Raw genomic sequence first — 20120 nt, 5'->3', positions numbered from 1 at the left:
CTCCTTCTCGAAATATTTGTTGCCTGTTTGGACAAATATTTGTGGGTTTTGAAGAATCCTGTATTTGTGTGATTGAAAACACAATGCAATCTTTTGTACAGGCTGTGGGTAAAACAATGTGTGTTGAGTCCAGACTCTGTGACGCACTAAACAGATGAAACGTCAGCACTTCCTGTGACGATGAATAAGATGTTTGATATTCTTGATATAAGTTTCCTTACTTGTTCTTTTTCATTTCCCAGAGAGAAACTGTCCACTGGAATTTCTTATGTTTATTTAATGTATTGATTGATTTATTGTGCATGAGTGTATTGTGTTTTTGTTCCACGTATTTTGGCACAGATTTATGGTTGTATTTTCACATCTGTTGTTTCAAAGTTTCAAAGAAAAGGTTTGGGTCTCCAAAACCTGGAAATTCTACTTTTCATTTTATAAAAAAAGAAAAACAATTCTACAAAGTTTTGTTAGGCGTGTGACAGATCATTTTTCTCTCTCTCTGATGTAACAAATGGAAAGTTCTCTTAACGTCAGCATACCTGTTTTCATTGGCACAGACTGAGGCCTATCAGAGGAGGAGACTTGGCTGATTTCCACATTGAAATTCTACCTTCTGTACAAGCACTGTGGGAGTGGCGTTGAGGCAAAGATAATCTGGCAAATGATCAAGAATCTCAAGTGTCAACAAACCAGTTTTTTCTTAGCTGAGCAGAGCTGATGGCAGTGAAACACTGAAGACATTTCTGATTTCGCTTTGTGATGTCAGAGGAGAAGCTGAAGTCCAGACAACACCAGAGGGTAAGTTGACTTGCTGCAATCCAGATCACAATCAGGCAGAAAGAAGCAGGTTTTGTTGTTATTTTTATTGCGTGTTTTACTGAGGCTGGATTATCAGCAAAACACACCTGGGGCCGAGAAGCTCTGACCTCATGAGTAAGTGTCAGGTATTTTTGGATAATCTGTCAGTACAAATCTACAATGTTGTAGTATGTGAATATCATGTGTGTCAAGGAAAAGCAATAGAGAGAAAAACACGTATAAAACTGGCACACTGCATTGTGTGAGAAATGACCTGATGCAGAGCCCCGTACAACAAAGCACTTTTAACAACCCAGGGTTTGTTTTCCTTATCACGCCTCACTGACTGTAACTTATCCTCGTGTGTTACATGACTGTGGATTCCAGCTCAATACACCAGCTGAGGGCTATGAGTCCATTCACAATACAGAGACAGTGTTGGCAGCAGGTTCCCTGTTTCAGGGCTGTATATTAAGTGGACAACAAACAGGAAAAAATGTGAGAAATAAAGCTCATCTTAAAAATCTGTTTTTCTTGTTAGTTTTTATCAGTTAAAGATAAAAACTTCAGGCTTGTTTTCAAAAATTCAGGTCTTATTATCTTTGCACTAAGATCTTTAAGAACAGTGATGCTATTTTCCAAACATTGATTAGTTGGGACCTGTGTAGGTGTAGCTTCGACTTGCTCAGGCTGCACGAGAGACAACTCAAAAATCAAAAGCAGGGGCTGACCTCTCCAGACAGAACCCCACTATATCTCTGCATGACAAATCTCCAGACTAGAGCTTTAATTTGGTTATTCTTCCTTATGAAACAAGTAGTTGTTTGGTCTTTAAGTGTTAGGAAATAGTAAAGAAGATCAGTCAAAGTTGTGAACAGCTGTCAGGCTTGGATTGGATTTCAAAGTTATTTGGGATTTGTGTGTGTGTGTGTGTGTGTGTGTGTGTGTGTGTGTGTGTGTGTGTGTGTGTGTGTGTGTGTGTGTGTGTGTGTGTGTGTGCGCGCGCGTGGTTCCTATACTATCTTGCCCAAGGACACTTAGTAGGCATAAGAATGGAGACAGCAGCAGCCAAGGATTAGCAGATGACCTGCTCTCCAAAGCACCCCAAGCAGAAAATCCTCACAGCTGAATTACTGTTGCATTTTCTTTTTTCAGTTTTCTTTTGCTTGAAAAACATTCATGTGAAAATAGTCACCCCGTATGCTTTTCCGAAATCACAGTGAGCAAGAGCCACATGTTCAAAATACCCTCATGAAAAATGCTTGTTAACCAGAGGTCATCCATAACCAATACCTAGTTGGTAATATAATACGTTATAAAATACACCTTTTAAAAAGTAGACAGAATATATTTAATTGTTCATCATTTTTTATGCGTGTCATGTGTGTCGGAATGAGATCTCAGATTACTAGTAAAACAAAGTGCTCCCAATATTCGGATCTGTGCACTACGTGGGGACAGTATCTTCTTATCTTTCTAATCCCCACATCTGGCTTCACAGCACAGACTTCTGCTTGATCAGCTCTGTTTTTTTATTTAACTCAGCCTGGAGTGGACTAAATGCAACATTACAGCAGTTTAGAAAATATTCCCCACCAAGGTGACCCATCGTGCATGTTTTATGTTACTATTGTTTATTTCTTCAAAACTAAAGTCGTCAGGGCTGACATTTTCTTTCCCACACAGAACGATGGACACTGGAACACCTGCAAATGTTTCCTTAAGCCTTTTATGTGCATTGTGGAATATATGTAAAAAGTGCTTTAGAGTGTAAAATTTCAAACAGTAGAGGATACGATTACTAAAGCTGGACAAACACAGAGAATTTACATAAAGTCTGAATGACAAAGGAAAAGAAGCTAGGCGTGTTTATTTGTTTAGCGCTTTTTATGTGTTACGTGAGCCGTGGTGGAGAAAGAGCTCCGTTTGCTTGAGTAACCAAACACAGTACAACAAAGTGCAGGCATGCAAAGTACTGGCCTGTAGATAAGAATCAATAAAATGTGCTTCAAGTGTTACAGTGTAAGCATCTTTGTTTATAATATAAAGTGATTAATATTATTACCATAATAACAATAATATAAGGGCAATAAATAAGTGGCATTGCAAGTCTACAAAAGGTTTGGGGTTTTTGTGTTTAGAAGCGATTTAAAGGATGTTGTTGATGACTTAAGCTTTTATATTTAACCCTTAAACAACCAGAAGGACCGACCTGATGATCTAAGACCATTTGAGCGATAGTGGTGTAACAGAAATGCTACCATGTATAGAGGGATTCAGTCTGAGAGCTGGGTTTTGTTAATAACTTAATCAGTGATTTGTGTTTTTGACGCATTTTAGTTCATGATATTTCATCTCATTATTAAATTAAACCAATGTTAGAAGACTTCTCAAACACAAGAGGAAACTGTTGGCATAACTTCAAACAGTATTTACACAAAAAATGTGTACATATATATCTGATTTAACAATCAGGGGGTCATATGATGGTTGGGTTTTTCTTTGTATGTATTATTGTAGGGTCTACCTTACAATATAAAGCAACTTGTGGTGACTGACGTTGAGATTGGTACGCTGACAAACTCTTCTGAGTAAATGAGAAGCTGTTCTTAGAAGTTTCTGCATGAATGCATCACTTAAAAAACTGGCGCTCAGGTTCACTGTACAAATGTTAAAAAAGGAAACCAGCCTCTTAAATGTTAAATCCTCTGCACCGGGTTAATGTGTTCTTGTGTGCCATGTTTGCATGACATCATCCAGGAAGGTAAAAAAAACCCTCCTGAGTCTGTTATTGTAAGATTGAGAGTAGTGAAGTCTTTGTGTTACTATTTATAGAGATGTTCAGTTTCAGTTCAGTTTAAGCACACAGACTTACAAACTGTGTAAGCAAGTGATAAAAGATTTTAAAAAATTATTATGTTGTTATTGAAATGTTATTATCATTAAAATATAAAATATTATTATATTATTAGTATTAAATATTCAAATATTATTATAAAATATTAATCGCTACAGGAAATAGATAAACAAAAGACAACTTTTTTTTAATTGAAATTGTTTATATGAACAGGTAATGGGACATTTTGCACGTATCCACATACTGAGGAGGCAGTGACCCAATGATATTATGTGATTAACATCATCAGTGCAGATCATATGCTTGTAATGACGTGTTTCCACGCTGTGGTATTCTTACTGATTTAAATCATCCGCCTGGCCCTCTGCCAGTGAGCCACAGTTTTACTGAACGCACCTTTGTTCGTCTTGCTGATCTCGTTCAGGTTTTCTGGCTGTGCCAAAATGAGGCCCTGTGATGGATGCCATCTTGGAAGCATCACAGATCAGCACATACCAGAGACGGGAGCGACCAGCTGCTCTAGTTTCACAGAGTGCCTCATCAGTGCAGACTTCAGCCATCACCACAAACCTACAAAGTGAGACCCATGTAACAACTTAATGTTACTGTAACAAGCTTATTGTTCCATGTGTTCTTCCTTAAGGGTGTTTTTATTCAGAGATGGTATCAGGGTAGCTTTGCATGATTCACAGCTCATTATAATCCTTATTTATCTTATAATGGATTTTTGTGTAAATACCAACCAGTCATGTGAATAAATACAGTAATTGTTGAAGTATGTTTGGCATATGAATTCAGATTTACATTTTCTAGCACTTTTGCACTCACTATGTTCATCTTTCAAATCTCCAACTGTTTACACATTGACGCATGGCTGCCGTAAAAGAAATTATAATTTTAAAGAAATGAGGCACACTTCTTCTTTACTTGGCCCGCAGCTACACTACATTTGTCTCTTTAAACCGAACTGACAGACTGACCCTGTCTTTCAGTGATGTCCTGCAGATGGATGCGGTGCAGTTTTCCACGATTCTTTATCTGCTGATGAATCACAACCAAGACCTGATAAACTTTAACTTGGAGAATAAAATCGTCAAGTAAGCTTGATTACCCATAAATACGCAGTGAACAGCAGCTCCTATGCTTAAAGCCCTGTCTCTGAGAGTTTCCTGATCATCTTCGATCTGACTGTACTCCTCTTTGATTGTCTCCCTGGTCTCGATGCTTTCACGTGGCTTCAATGTGCCCCGTTTGTGTATAAAATCTCATCTTCGCTCACATATTGTTAGATCATCTGTTTGTTCTCTCTCTGCGTCTACCTCACATCACCTTATTTGGCCTGCATCTGCATCCTCCCTTTAAGTCCTCTCTCTTACTGTAATATTAAAAACTAGAAGCAAGGAAAAACAGCTGGCCCAACATGTGCACTACTCTTGTACAACCTGACATCCAAAATGTATGAAATGGAAAAAAGTAAAATGGTTTTTTTGGCCTAAAATCATATGTGTTGTTTACACACAAACATTTAGCAGAGATATTCACATTTGAATTAAAGAAACTGCTTCCGGTGCCTCAGCAAGTAGTTCAACATGTTTGATTCAGCAGTTACCCCAAGGCTGGAACTGACCCACATACTGTTTGCTTGCCAAGTGAATTTGTTAACCACTACACCCGACGGACATTTACAAACTAATTTTTTAAACTTTGTCTCCACTATAAATCACAAATGATCTGCCACTACATAACTACGCTGCATACATATTAATACATCTTAACTTTTATTACTTCAAGTACCTTCATTCTGTGTTTTACTCAGGATAAGATTTTATGTTAGTCATCTGCCTCCATTTCACCCTTTCTTTACCATCCTTGTTTGTCACACCAGCCCACTGTCCTCCTTTACGACCTTCATCCATGAGGTGTTACTCCTTTCCTGGCAGCTCCATCTTCAGCATGCTTTGGCCAGTATATTCACTTTCCATCTTCTGCACATGTGCAAACCATCTCAGCCCCACCTCTCTAATTTTTTCTCTGTTTCTCACTCATTTCTAATCCTGTCCATCCTCTTGCCTTTTTGTTACTACCACCATCTGTAAAATACACATCATAGCAGACCGTACTACCATCTTGTAAACCTTCCCTTGCACTGTTGCTGCTTCCTTATTTTACAAATGACCCCTAACACTCATCTCCACTTGCTTCACCCTCCCCACGCTCTCTTCTTCACCTCTCTTGTTCATTGTTTGGTGCTTTGAATGTTTGACCCCAGGTATTTACTCATCCACTTTCAATATCCTTGCTCCATGCATCATCAACTTTCTACCTTGCTCCCCTCTGTCACTTGACTTTTATTATTTTTAATATTTCACAATAGCAATCACATATTAGCCATCTTTACTTTTATTTGTACTTCTGCAAGTGAGATGAGCTGATGGTTTGTGTTTTGTAGCCTTGCACTGTTGAGAGTTCATAAACACTTGGCTTCTTTTTTAAAAATGTATTTTTAGAAATGCTTGCGTGAGAACCAACAGTAAAGGACTGGACGTAAAATTCTAGACTCCACCCTCAGCATTAAAGTAAGATACCTTTTCTTTGATCAGTTTTTACCGTATTCCTTATACCATCAAGTTATACTCATCCTTTTCTTTGGTGACACATGGATAATGGAAGTATATTCCACAGGTTATGACATTATCAGCTGGAGAATAGTCACGAATCCTAGAAAGGTGTTCCCTCGATGGAAAACCTTGGATCCAAACTGAAGTTATTGGACCACAATTCTTCCAACTCACCTGCCTTGAAGTCATGTTAATGATTCAAAGCTCTTCAAACTTTGAAGATTATTATTTAAATCACGTCAGAAAGTGAGGACTGCTGTTGAACCTTATTTTCCAAGGTGCCTTCAGAGCAGATGGATTGATTTAGCACAGCTTTTATGCTGGACCACAACCCAAACTCAGCTGAAACAGTTCAAATGTAACTGTGGGATTCTCTCTTCTGCATATGTCTTTAGGTGTAAGTCATTGCTTTTAAACTGAAGAAAGTACAAATGGCATCCCGGTGTGTTATGTAACATTGTATAGTCTCAACATTAAAGCTTTTTAAGGGTCTGTACAGATACAACTGGAATCAAGTGTAGGTAACTTCTAGTTTGCTAAAGCCCCCGTGTTAACAATTTTTATTGTAGTTATGACTTCTGTCACATATGTAAAGAGCAACAGAGAGAGAGAGTGTGCCGGTGAAAATCTGGGACATCTCTTCCCCGAAAAGCACCAGCTGTGCTTGTAGTCGAGTATTTTTGTCTTCACTTTACACTTTTGCTCATGTTAACAGATTCCACAAACATTTAAACAAACCTGGGGGGTGGGGGTGGGTTTTTTCCATTAACAGCTGGCTGCTGTTGGTTTTCTCAAAAACAAGGGAATTTGTTGGGGATGACTTTCAGTGGTCGAATAATCCGCATTTTTTGCCAGAGAAAAACCATTCTGTTTTTGTTTATACTTCATTTGGAATTAATTTCCAATAAGAAAAATATTTCCTTCCATATTTTTACCTTTTTGTTTCACTGATGTGATTATTTTTCTTCATTAAGTTGTTTTTCCAGTGAAAAATATCCATTAACTTATACACACACATGATACCGGTGTTTGCTTACCACAGGAGTGCACAAAGCAAGTTTGGCATAGCCAGTGTGATAGGTGGCTCAAAATAAGCTAAAACCGTTTAGTTCTAAAATGTAAAAAGTTGAACTAATAGACGCTTTCAGCTGCTCCTTTATTTCCACAGAAGTCCCAAAACAGATGGGTCCACATCACTTGGCACAGAATTTATGATGCAACCTCCCATTTGTCTGAGCTTAAAGTCCACAAACCTGGCCTAATGTTTCATTCACTATGACCTGAAATGAGCAAATCAGCCCATGAACTCACCAGGAAACAATTTACAGAGGTCCAGGCAGACAGATATTTACGCAGGAGCTTAATTTTTTTTTTTGCAACCATAACTATCACCCCCTGGTGGCCAGCGAGAAAAAATATAGGTTTAGGGCACTTTGTATTGGCTTCACCTTTCAGACCTGGAGTTTGAAAAGAGACTAAAGAGGACATTTGAAACACCAGCTGAGTCTCCATCAGCACATAAAGAAACTATTGATTGCCCCCACTTCAGTCAGAGACGTCACAGAGAAGCATGCAGTGAAAGGAAACACTGCAAATACCTGAACTCTGTTACTCACATCAATTCAGGTGTTAATCTATTTGTTTTGTGAAATTACATACAATTCCTTATGATCTTGGGGGATAAAAATCCTACAAGTAATATTTTTTTCTCATTTGTGCTCTGTTAGCTGAAATTCCAGCAATAAACACATTTAGCAACTAATCAGCAGTAATGAAAAGATGAAAGTGTTGCACTCGACATTAATATGGCCTTGTGGCACACCCGTCTGCTGCCACCATCTTTACATCATCAAACACTTCAAAACTAATGCTGGGCACAAAATTTCAACTGTGGAAATCTAATGTGCAGATTTTGTATCTGGAAAAGTATCGACTGAACTGAAGAAATTATCGACGGTGGGACTGAGTATGTGTGTTGTGCATCACAATGTTTTGTTCAATTTTGTTAACACCAGTGAGGTTTTTCTTATGGTAGTGTTTTTTTAAAAACATTTTTTTTTTAACTCTTTCTCTCCTTAAGTTGAAATTTGTAATTTTTTTAAACCTGAGTAAGCTATGAGAGCAGTTGTATGAGCTGTAGTTTTTGTTTTCTGTTATTCAACTGAATGAAACAGCATAAAGAGTTTTTGATTAAAGTAAGACATGTTTTCAACAGTAGATGAGTCGATGAGTCAGGATGTTGGGTTAAATTTGATTTGGAAAATAACTAAAGCTGTCAAACAAATGTAAAGGAGTAAAAAATACTGAATTTTCTGCAATAAATCTTTTAAAATAACAGCTGTAAAAATGCTGTAAAAAGACTATAATCTTAAAATGTGAGTTTAAGGTTCACCATAATCCAGTTTGCATTTGTTCCAGGTTTGCTGTACTGCAACCTTAGAGATCATCATGACTACATTTGACTTGATTCACAGAAAGTCTTAATGAAGGAGGATTTACACCTTTCTTCAACAGGAAGAGGAAATATGTACAGGCACCAACTACTGACAATGTGACACACATTTAATCTCACTTTATAGGATTTCTGTTCCTTTTTCTGTCAAAGACAGAATTATCGATGAACATAATTTAGATAGACGTGTTTGGCAGTTAGCCTCCGATGGTCTGTCTTGGCAGAACGGACCCCAGCTGTGAAAGGGATTAGAGTAGGACCCCCCAGAGCCTAGATCCTGATGGTGGAGACGAAGGTGGTTTATATGGAGCCTGAGTGAAGAGGGGCAAAGAAGAGGAGGGGGTGGGTTGCACAAAGGCGTCTGTAAAGGCCAATGGCAGATGCAAGGTTAGATTTAAAGTATGGGGCATGAATGCTGATTGGTCTGGTGAAGGCGGAACTAGACCAGTGATAACACAAAGAGTTTGACAGCGTGGGAAAGTCAGAGTGATAAAGCTTAGATTTAGCTGGCAGCACACTCCAGGCCTCAAGGGTCAATGACCTGCAGGTTTTAGATCTCACCCTGGGTCAACACACCTGATTCAAATGATTGTTTCATTACCAGGCCTCTGGAGAACTTCAAGAAATATTGAGAAGGTAATTTAGCCATTTAAATCAGCTGTGCTGGATCAAAGATACATCTAAAACCTGCAGGACACCGGCCCTTGAGGCCAGGTTTTGGACACCCCTGGCATAGATCTTGGTTATGGAACTTCGTTTATTTATTTATTTATTTATTTATCTTCACACCACATTATGGCTTTATAAGTTCTACTCTGAGCTCTAGTAAATTTTATTTCACCATCAGTTATTTCATAATTTATGGACTTGAATCTTGCTTTAACTTTGGATTGAACTCTTTTATCTAAGACACAAAAAATGTTTACTGTATGTCAATAGACACCAACAACACATGCATGAGACAGAGTTGGTTTTCAAACCTTTTTCCATCACTTGTCTGTCAGGCTCCTGTTTACAGATCAAAAAGATGAGAAAAAGGCCAAACCTCCTCAACCTGGTGAAACCAAACTACAGATGCTGGACCAAGGGCGGATTAGGACTACATGTTTGATATGGATACATCATAGATTCACAAGGTTTTCACTGTTAACCGTGCTAGTTTCAGTTACTGCATCAAAAGCCCCAATGCACTAATCAATGGAGAATTTTGGATTGACCTCGAGGCGAACCAGACTGCATGAGACACGTTTATAGAGCAAAAGACATTGAAATAGTTTTTCGTTTTAAAGCGAAAGTAAACTTTATTGTCATCTCTGCTATATACAGTACAGTATATAGAGATGAGACGACGAGGCTCCAGTTCCATTCAGTGCAAAAAGAACAACAATTAATATAGGAAGAGTAGGAATAAATATACACTATAAGACTAAGGTAAGGGGAGTAAATATACACTTTGAGGTAAAAAGGGTTAATTTCAGTCTAACTTTACAATTTAGAATTGTGATTTAAAGTGACCTTGAAGCGGTTTAAAATGACCAACGTAGCAGCTTTACAGTTTACAGTATGAGTGATTTAAAGTGACCTTGAGTGAAATAAAGTCACCAACATAAGCAGGATTGAGTGTAGGATTGTAGGATGGCTCTAATGGCTGTAACGATAATATAAGATTATTTCTTTATTTTTCACACCGAAACATTTAATAAGACAAACTTTAAAGTTAATTAAATATAGCTAACAGTTAAACATTCGCTAGATTTAACAGCTGGAGCACAAGATAAAAATGCATTGAATACAAACTAACATGTGGGCAAGGTTACATGAAACGAACTGAGCCTAAATTAGAAACCAAAACTAAAAGATTAAATCATTTGAATTAACTGAAAAAGAAAAAAAATGAGTCAGGAAATGAGTCTCAGTGCTGCCATATTTATCAAAATAAAATATCGAATGGCTTCAGGTTCAGGATAGATTCGATTATTTGTAGGTACATTTGGTTTCCAATGAGCATCTCATCCATCTTAAAATGAAAAACTTTCATTAATCTTTGGTTCTCTTCCACAGCATGTTTATGTCTCTTCTTCATCCCAGCTCCCTTCATAAAAGGGACTTTTTCCTTCCCACTGTGGCCAAAGCACTTGCTCAAAGGGAGTAAACTGATTGTTGGGACAAAGGCTTTTACTTCTGCGGGCCACCACTGTAAATAAGTATTACACAGAAGTACAGCCCAGGTCTAGTTCAAATTTAAAATTATACTGGTCCCATGGTTAGTCATGTATGCCACAGCTCAGAACGCCAGGGCCTCTGACTACCACCTGGTCCAAATAGCACTAAACCCATATGGCACCTCCTGTTGGTGGTGAATGTCTGTAGTTTTCAATGGTTGCTACTTATTAAATACAAAGAGTATCACTGCCAGTCCAAAAGTCATAGCTATGTCATAAGAACCAGGTGTGACATTAGCTGACTCTTTACAGGGGTAAACAGTCAGAACTATGTGGAGCCTGATCAGGTTTCTGATGCAGAAGAGGTTCTTTCTGTCTGTTCAGATTCGTTGTGATCCAATGGCAGCAATGATTTTAGTCCTGCATGATCATGCAGATGTTTGGTCAGAGCAGATAATGAAGTGAATGGTTTTGCACATTGGTCACAATGAAATAGCTTATTTGCAGCGTGCGATCGTTTGTGTTTGGAGTATGAACTGAGATTCTTGAAGCTCTTGTCACACTGGTCACAGCTGAAGTTTCCTTCAATGTGTGTACGTTCGTGATCATTACGAGTATTTGCACGAGAGAAGCTTCTGTCACAGTGTCTGCACTTGTATGGTTTCTCTCCTGTGTGGACTCGTTTATGAGCTTTAAGCTCACCTGCAGTGGTGAAGGATGACCCACACTGGTCACAGAGGTTCGTTTTAATGCCACTGTGAATGAGTTCATGGCGCTTTAATTCGCCTGCTGTGGGGAAGCCTTTACCACATTCTTTGCAGTACTTGAGTTTGTGTCCAGTGTGTCTACGTAGATGTATTTTTGGGCTCCTTTGCCAATTGAAAGTTTTTCCACAAATGTCACAACGAAACGCTTTCCCACCACCACAGTGATGACAGGGTTGAGAACTGGATCCATCTGTGTCGCTCTGCTTCTAAACAAAGACACAAACACAGTCAGAGTCAGGGAATTTCTTCAAAATCTTTTTCCTGAAGGTTGCCTGAATTTAAGAGAATCTCTGCCAATGTCCAGTTACATTTTACTGTGTCAGTGATAACTAAAAAGTAAAATATAGTTATTGTAGGTATACCAAAAAGAATACAACAATAACACTCATGTACTTTCAACTACTGCGTTCACACCGAACGCATTAGAAGCGACCAGAGCTTCAGGTTAACATGTAAAGTCAATGGAGGAGCGTGATGAAGCGCGACTGGGGGTCGCGTGAAGCTTCAGAAGCAGATTTGCGTCGCAAAAAACACTTTTCTGCCTGATTCACGCAAACGAGTAGCCTGACTGATGCATTTGAAGCGCGAAGTAAAATACGCACTGCAGTTTGTGTGGTGCATTTTGTGCATTCCCGCTTATTGCGTCTACCGCTTGAGTTGGAAAAATCTGAACTCCAGCGTCAAGTCGCGCCGCGAAAACCTATCAGGGGCCTCCAGGGCAGAAACAATGTTCTTATTTTTCTCCTCCTTCTCCCTGAGGCTCTTCCACTTTAAGCTGGGTCCTTTTTATTCCTGTCTCTCTGTAAATAGTTATATTTTATATATTCATGTTTAATGTTTTTCAGTTTGAGCATCTTAATATTGTCTCAAATAAATTTTTGTAATGACTAATGTGTAAAGCGTCCTTTACGCCGCTGCTCTGCTCTCCACAGTGAATAGAGAAGGGAGACCCTCTCTTCAAACGCTAGATCGACAGCTGCCATCTTGCAAACATACCGTCTGGCACTACTTCCTCCCACATTTCCGCTTCACGGGTGTGAAAATTGCATATTTTAAAGCGTGACCAGTTCGCTTTGGACGTGCTTCGAGGTGCGAATGCGCACACGACCAGTGAGGGGCGTGAATGCACCGTTACTCTAAAATTGTCACTTGAAATAACAAACTTAATGTTTTTTTGCAATATTAATCTAATATTTTTACAATTATGTAGCAATTTAGTGTTACACTTTTATTTTCTTTATATTTCACCACTTTATCATCATCGGACAATGTCTTCCATAAGATTAGGTGGCACTCATGGGGATCTTTTTATGGTTGACATTTTTTATATGACCTCGTACAGAAGCTGAAGCAGAAAACTTGACTGGATCTCTGACAGTGGTTGAACTTCCCTCATAGTAAATCCCTCAGGTGAGTCAAAGATAACTAAAATGTGTTTTGAACAGAGACAGAAGAATTTGTGCCTCAAAAGTTTAGTTGTGGACAGTTTCTAAGGCCCACTTACCAGCTGTAATGGAAGTGTTATGAAAACATTAATGTTAACAACCAGCAGTGGCATCACAGGCAAACAGCCTACTTGTGAGTAGACTATTTAGTTGTGGTTGTTTTTTTAAGTCTTATATCTTTATAATGACACTACAATTCTTTTTATTCTATGTAGACCAGACAGAAAATGAGTAACTGTAAACTCACATACAGCCACATTTTTACAGAAATAATCTTTTAATACCATGAAAGTGCCATTAAATAATACAGTTACATAAAGGTTTATTTTTTGACCTAATCATGAAAGAAACAAAACAAAAAAATGATATTGAAATGTGATGAATCTCCTGTACATACAGCATAGTTGCTAATATTGTAACAAAATTTAATAAGCAGAATTGTTCAAACACTAAAACTACAAGATAAAAATGTAAATACATACCTCACAGTAACTGCACTTGTAGAGTTTCTTCCTGGTGTGGATCTGTTGGTGCGCTTTGAGGGAACTTGGATCTTTAAAAGCCTTATCGCACACGTCACATTTATAAGGTCTCTCTCCAGTGTGAGTGAATTTGTGGATTTTTAAGTCTCTGTTTGTCATAAACACTTTTCCACACTGTTCACAGTAGTACACATCTTCTTTGGTGTGAATGCGTAGGTGTGCATTTCGGTGCCCTACTTGACTGAAGGTTTTTCCACAAACCTCACAGCTGTATGCCTTAATTCCAGAGTGGGCAACTTGATGAGTCCATAAGCCGCTACGGTGAGCAAAGACTTTACCACACTGATCACAGCTGTACTGTTTAACGCCACTGTGGATACGTTTGTGCTCTTCCAACCCTTCTTTCCGAGAGAAACACTTCCCACACTGATTGCAAGTATGTTCTTTAACTCCACTATGAATGAGCTGGTGTCTTTTTAAACTTCCAGGCTGTCTAAAAGACTTTCCACACAAGTCACAGCTAAACGGTCTCTCTCCAGTGTGAATGACTTGATGTTTTTTTAATGAGACCTTCCAGGTAAAACCTTTCCCACAATCGTCACAGGTGTATGTTTTCTCTCTCTTTCTTCTGTGAGGTTTGTCGGCCTCCTGAGAGCGCTGACTTCTCGCTCCATGTTGGTCCTGCAGTGACAGAGATACAAACACAGGCAGTGAGTGAAATGCAGTCGTGGAATAAGCTGAACCTTCAAACTTCCTCCATTAACACGAGCTTTAAACCTGATGTTGAATCATGGCAGTTGCCAAATACCTTGTGGATTACCCCAACCTTCTGGTGACAGGAGCATACTTTACTATCAATTATTCATTTTTCCATAACTTAACCATTAGAATATTTGTAAATGGCTATACCTAGTGTTTAGATTGAGATATTAATTAAAACTAGAGATGGCACGATACCACTTTTTTATGTCCGATACCGATATCATAAATTTGGATATCTGCCGATACCGATATGAATCCGATAGTGTTTTTTAATCAATAAATGTTTTTTTTAATATCTTGCTGCATTTTGTATAAGTTTATACTCAACTTTAAATAAATAACAACACTAAAGCTATTCTGTTATACCTGTATGTAAAAAATACACTGCGCCCAAAATATTTCATAGTTCAGCAAAACCAATCAATCTAATAAACTTAAACCTACTCCATCCTCCCTATTCTGGTATTTTAAAGAGTACTTAGCAGAAATATTAAGCAACCTAACTAATAGGGTTGCAAACTCCCAGCAAAAAAAAAAAAATAGGGAACCACCCTCCACCTCATGATGCTTAATCGATGTAATCAAATTTAATTTGATGCAGGGGGAAAAATGCACAGAAATAAATTATTTTTCAAGAATAATTAAATAGATTCAACATCTTTCTTCAACAGAATTGCAGACTGCACAGATGGTATCTTCCCAAAGTAGTATAGCTTACTAGGGTATATTAGACTTAACAGTTACTATATACAGTAATGGACTACTATATATTTTACATCAGATTAAAACTTTGGGTGTAAGATTCAGATAATTATTTATTAAAAGCTAGACATTTTAAATGAGAATAAGAAAGAAAAGTATGTCTTTGTGCCCCCTTTTCCCTGTTCATGCCCTATCGGCCCCCCTGGCTAAACTTTGCTAGATCCGCCCCTGCACAGTTACCAGCGTCAGCTACGTAGAAAAAGATCCTGGTGTAGAAAGTAATATTAAATAAATTCTAACAACAGCTTATCAAGCTTAATAGTGCTGCTGTTGTTCAGCCGCTGGTTTCCTCTTTCTGGTGAGAAGTGGGCCAAAAACTAAGAAGAGAGACGGACTCACGACAGAAAAGCCGATCAGCTGATCATTAAGCAGTTTCACGATTGAAGTAGCAGCAGGAGAGAGAGAGAGAGAGGCAGTAGCTCCATATATCGGTTGTTAAGCTTAACGCTAAAATGCTTTACAAACATTCAGAGATGAACTTACACACTTGCTTTACTTCTCTCTGGGATAACTTCCTCGGAGATGAAATGCTGGTTTGGTAGCGAAGCTACAAATACACACAGCTGCTCTATCACGTGATGCATACTGCTGCAACGTGCTACGGTTATGAGCCGAGTTACGCTGTGTAGCAAGTTTTGTGAGGTGCTTTTCTGATATTTAATGGATCGGATTACATTTTTTATTTCTCGCCGATATCCGATCCAGTAATTTGGGTCAGTATCGGACCGATACCGATACGTAATATCGGATCGGTCCATCTCTAATTAAAACTATACCAGACCCCTTATGACAAAGAAGCAGCTAAAAGTGGTAAATATCATCTGTCTTATGTTTCTCATCCCCACCCAGAACAAGCAGTAATTAGTAGAGTGAAGCTGATTAAAGCAGGATTATCACAATGCTACAAACTCAATCTCAATACCCAGAAAATTACCTGACTGCCAGAGGGAGGGGAAAATAGAAAATCAGAACAATACTGGACCATGAAAACGTATCCAGCGACTATCCTGTTTATTTTCTCTACTTCTAGTCATATTTCATTGCTGATCAGTGTGACAAAGTGGAGGAGCAGTTGCAATGCTCTCCATTTGTCCCATATGTGTTTACCTTTTTTTTTTGCACATTGTACACATTATTCTGTTTCTATGTATTTGCTATGATTTGCTATTTGTCAAGTAACATTGCTTCACTCACTATCCCAGGTTTGTTTGTGTAAGCGTTTTGTTGCCGGCAAATCAAACATTCTGCAAATTAAGACAAATACTAAGTTACGTTTCTTTATACTTTATTATGTTACAGATTAAGTCATTTGTTCATACTTACTTTGTTTGTCTTTTCAGTCATCATGAGGGTCAGGTGTGGGGAAACGCCTGCCTGGCATTTCCTCATTTTAAAGTCCTGTTCATGTCACACATGACATCATCAGGTTAAACCAAGTGGAGGGGTTTCTTTTTCCAGAGAGATGCTTCTTTTTGTTTGTGTTAAGGTTTAAAGGGATTTGTTGAATGTTTTTCCTTTTGTTAATACTGCCATTTAGTTGTGTAAATGTGCATATTAGAAGTGTGTAGAGGTTTTGTGTTTTTTGGATAATCTGTGTAGAGTTTTAGATCCCTCAGTTGAGTGAGTGGTACTGGCTGGGCAATTGGAGGAAAATTGATAGCCCTATTTAAAGCCAGTCTCTACCAGACGCAGGAGAGAGGAGAGGTGAGCTGTGTTACCAGATCCATGTTATGTTGAGGTGTTAATAGAGTTTATTGGGGGGGGGGGGGAAGTTTTGTTAAGTTACATTAAATTAAGTTCACTGTAAATAAATTGCTCACCTTGGAAACCTAAAATGTCTGCATAGTCTGCTTCCCTACCACCTTCCTTGACGTTCGAGTCTGACTACTTCACAATCAGCTGAGAGCTGTTGGGTGGCGCTCCACTGTTTTAATCCTATGATATTGTCGAAATGGGAGCTTTAATGACTTCACAATATTTCTCATAAAGACCAGGGCTGTCACTCTGAGATGTTTGTAGATCAGATTATGTTTAAATGGGAAATTATTACATTTAAAATTTGGGGGTTTAATATGAATTTCAATTTTCTTAATCTGCTATTTTAGTGTCCTGTTAATGTGTGATCTTCTTATTTCATCTATTAACTTGATTCTTGTTTGTATAGGTATGAATGTGTAGCCTGGGGCTAACACACAGCAGCCGATGTGGAACCAGCTCCCAGTTTAGATTTGGGAGCCGATGAAGTGCACCCAGATTCAACAACAGAGAAACTGATATTTTTCTCACCTTTTCTGTGAAACTCATTGTTTCCTTTGTAGTGAGTCAGCTGAGACCAAATAGCTGAAAATCTTTCTCTGCTGCTCCGTCAGACTCTTCTCCTCCTGCTGATCAGCTGGGACAAAGAACAGATTTTTATTAGACAACGAGACTACTGAGAGGGACTACAAAGAGAGAGAATACTACACTGGCTTCCCTTCACTGACGCTCTGTTAAATCAAGAAGTGAATTTTAAATCTTCCTCCTCGCATACAAGGTCTTGAATAATCCGGCCCCATCTTAATGACCTCAAAATACCATGTTTCCACTGCAGACCACTTTGCTATCAGACTGCATGTTTACTTGTCGTTCTTATGATATTTGAAAGTAGAATGGGAGGCAGAGACTTCAGCTTTCAACCTCCTGTTGCCCCTCTCTGCTGCAGAACTAGCTCCCAGTTGTATTTGGTAGGCAGATTCTACTTTTGAGATAAGCTTCACAACACTCATCTTTGATCAAGATGGATGTCAGTGTAAACTTTTTACATCACATTTAGCCCGAGATTGAATTTTGTGTCATTTCTATACAAAACCTAACACAAGTATAAAAAAGTGCTTTTCATAGGTTTTTTTGAACCATAGAACTTTTTAGCCTGAAACAGTTTTTTGCAAGTCAAACTTTAGTGTACCCATTGTACGACAAGGCACAGACATTTCTTTCCTTCTCGGTTTTGTTACTTTAAAATGATGAACCAAAAGTGCATTCATGCCTGTATTTCCCAAATAAAAACTCGAATAACAAAAAACTTACTTAAAAATAAAATTCTCCTGTTTAATAAAACTTATAGTTAATGTTGGATCAAGTGACCCTGAATGCTTCATTAGTTATGCTGCAACAGGCTCATGCTGCTAAGGCCTTCCTATGATGCAATGAGCACGTCTTTACAGACCTCTTTTTTTAATCCACATGTGTTAATGTGTCACTGCTGCATTCTTTGTTATTATTAAACTCGGTGTGTCTTCTGTCCCATCTCACCCCTCCCATAGCACATTGGTGCATCTCCCTGAGTCTGGCGGACATGCACAAACACATGCACATGCTCAGTGGAGTTGCAGCTTCTATGTGAGGCTTTATTAATTGCTCCTTGGGGATAAATAAAGTCGTTCTGATTCTGATATAGCCTAAAAGACAGCATGTTTGCAAACATTAACCACATTTGTGTAGCTAGCTACATAGAAACAGTGAATATCAGCTTCCTCTGTTAAGCTGGGCTTTTACTCCAAGCTCTGTACATGCTCACAAAAACAGGCATGTCGGGCATCACGTGACTCTGTCTTTGCACAAAATGACCACTATGAGTGCACAATACTCTAATAAGAGACCTTATCAGATGATGATACAATGCAGATGACAAGTCTGTAAAGAGAATCAAAGTGTAACAGTAAAATTGCTACATTGTTGCACATAACACGCTCTTCATTTGTAACCTCACAGCTGTCCAGTAGAGCTCTGAAACTTTAAAATGGACACATTTAAACATTTAATGTTATTTAGGCATCCTGCCACAAAATATGACCAATAATTTTAACACCTGCTGCTGTCAAGTAAAAATATGATATTTCCAAGTTGGCTTTTAAAAATTTAGTAACTCCCCTGCAAACAACCTCCCTGGCTTTTGGAGTATAGATAGCCGAGTTCCCCAATTTCAGCTTAAGCCTAATTTTCTCCTGGCCTCAACACACAGACCGCAGTCACCGGTGCATGTCTTTCTTTTTGTCTCCAGCAGGTTGTGTTTTGTCCTATGTGTTGTTGCTGGTATCTCTATTCTCCTCTTTTCTCTCCTCATCACTCTCACTGCTGTCTGCAGATCATTTTAGGAGTTCACTTCCTCTCATGTGTTCATCCACAGCAGCTGGACAATAAAGTTTATTGTGACCCTGATACTGCAGCAGATCACTCTCATCCATTTCCTGTTATCACTTCAAATAGAAATGAGCCTGTGGAGGTTTGGTGCATGCAGAAAAACAGCTGCAGGGACAATGAAAAGACTTTTCTGCTCCAAGCTTCTGCGAGCAAACGCGCAGTCAAACAATAAACTTCGAACAGACACCGAGGAGAGCAGCAGAAGACCTCATTCGGGAGCTAAACTCAACATGAACTGAACTCACAGTAAAGTTAGCTCGGGCTCGGTGCTTACCTTTAGATGAGCCCACAAACCGAGAGAAACTCCGTGATGAAGCTGGAACTCTTTCCAAACACAGGAAACGGAGCAGAGACCCACGTGGTTCACGCGGTTGTCTGGTGCGATCGTAGCTACAGGTGACGCCATGCGCTGTTTTCTGAAGCCGTTTGAAAGCATCGGGATGAGCGTTTTCGCGGTCGCCATCTTGGTGATAGAAAACCCACGTAACTTTGGAAGCACGGATCTGGCTGTGAAACGGCTTGCTCATTGGCTAATAATTTGTGATTGACAGGCTCCTATCCAATGAGCATGCAGAGAATATCAAATCCGATTCTTCTTATTAAAATACGGTATGACCAAGAGGATCCCTCAGGGATGGAGAAGTGAACTTGATTGAACTGTGATTAGCAGAGCCGTAACAGCTTTGGTATCTGTAAGAGCCAAAGTCAATGTTTATGTTTTGCTTATTTGTTATGGTGGAATTCCAATCAAATTGATTCATGATTGTGGCTGTAATGTGACAAAATGTGGAAAAGTTTAAGGGGGCCGAATACTTTTGCAAGCCACTGTATAAAATATC

The 20120-nt window shown here is 38.8% G+C and overlaps 1 protein-coding gene and 1 long non-coding RNA gene across 2 annotated transcripts; one reads left to right on the top strand and one right to left on the bottom strand.

Annotated features, from left to right (window-relative positions):
- The first annotated feature begins 634 nt into the window (after nt 1-634).
- LOC146380757 (uncharacterized) lies at nt 635-8469 on the top strand. Its single transcript, XR_014801367.1, has 5 exons — nt 635-795; nt 4077-4229; nt 4645-4749; nt 6160-6228; nt 6335-8469. It is a non-coding gene; the product is annotated as an uncharacterized LOC146380757 (long non-coding RNA).
- On the bottom strand, nt 7410-19783 carry LOC146380756 (uncharacterized). Its single transcript, XM_084940117.1, has 4 exons — nt 19556-19783; nt 17389-17494; nt 13579-14259; nt 7410-11857 (listed from the first exon to the last, which is right to left on the bottom strand). The coding sequence occupies exons 2-4, from the start codon at nt 17404-17406 to the stop codon at nt 11228-11230; spliced, it is 1329 nt and encodes a 442-aa protein (XP_084796243.1). The 5' UTR covers nt 17407-17494; nt 19556-19783; the 3' UTR covers nt 7410-11227.
- Nucleotides 19784-20120: the final 337 nt, after the last annotated feature.

This window comes from Perissodus microlepis, chromosome 9 (genome assembly GCF_051167445.1).
Source record: "Perissodus microlepis isolate ML-2025 ecotype Zambia chromosome 9, ASM5116744v1, whole genome shotgun sequence".
Classification (NCBI taxonomy): Eukaryota; Metazoa; Chordata; class Actinopteri; order Cichliformes; family Cichlidae; genus Perissodus; species Perissodus microlepis.
The sequence above is the reverse complement of the archived record's forward strand: the minus strand, read 5'-3'. Positions and strand labels throughout refer to the sequence as shown.

Excerpts from the sequence above, each read along its gene's own strand:
- LOC146380756 (XM_084940117.1), bottom strand. Across the intron at positions 11,858-13,578 it reads ACAAGTGCAGTTACTGTGAG|AAGCAGAGCGACACAGATGG; the intron begins GTATGTATTTAC and ends GTCTTTGTTTAG.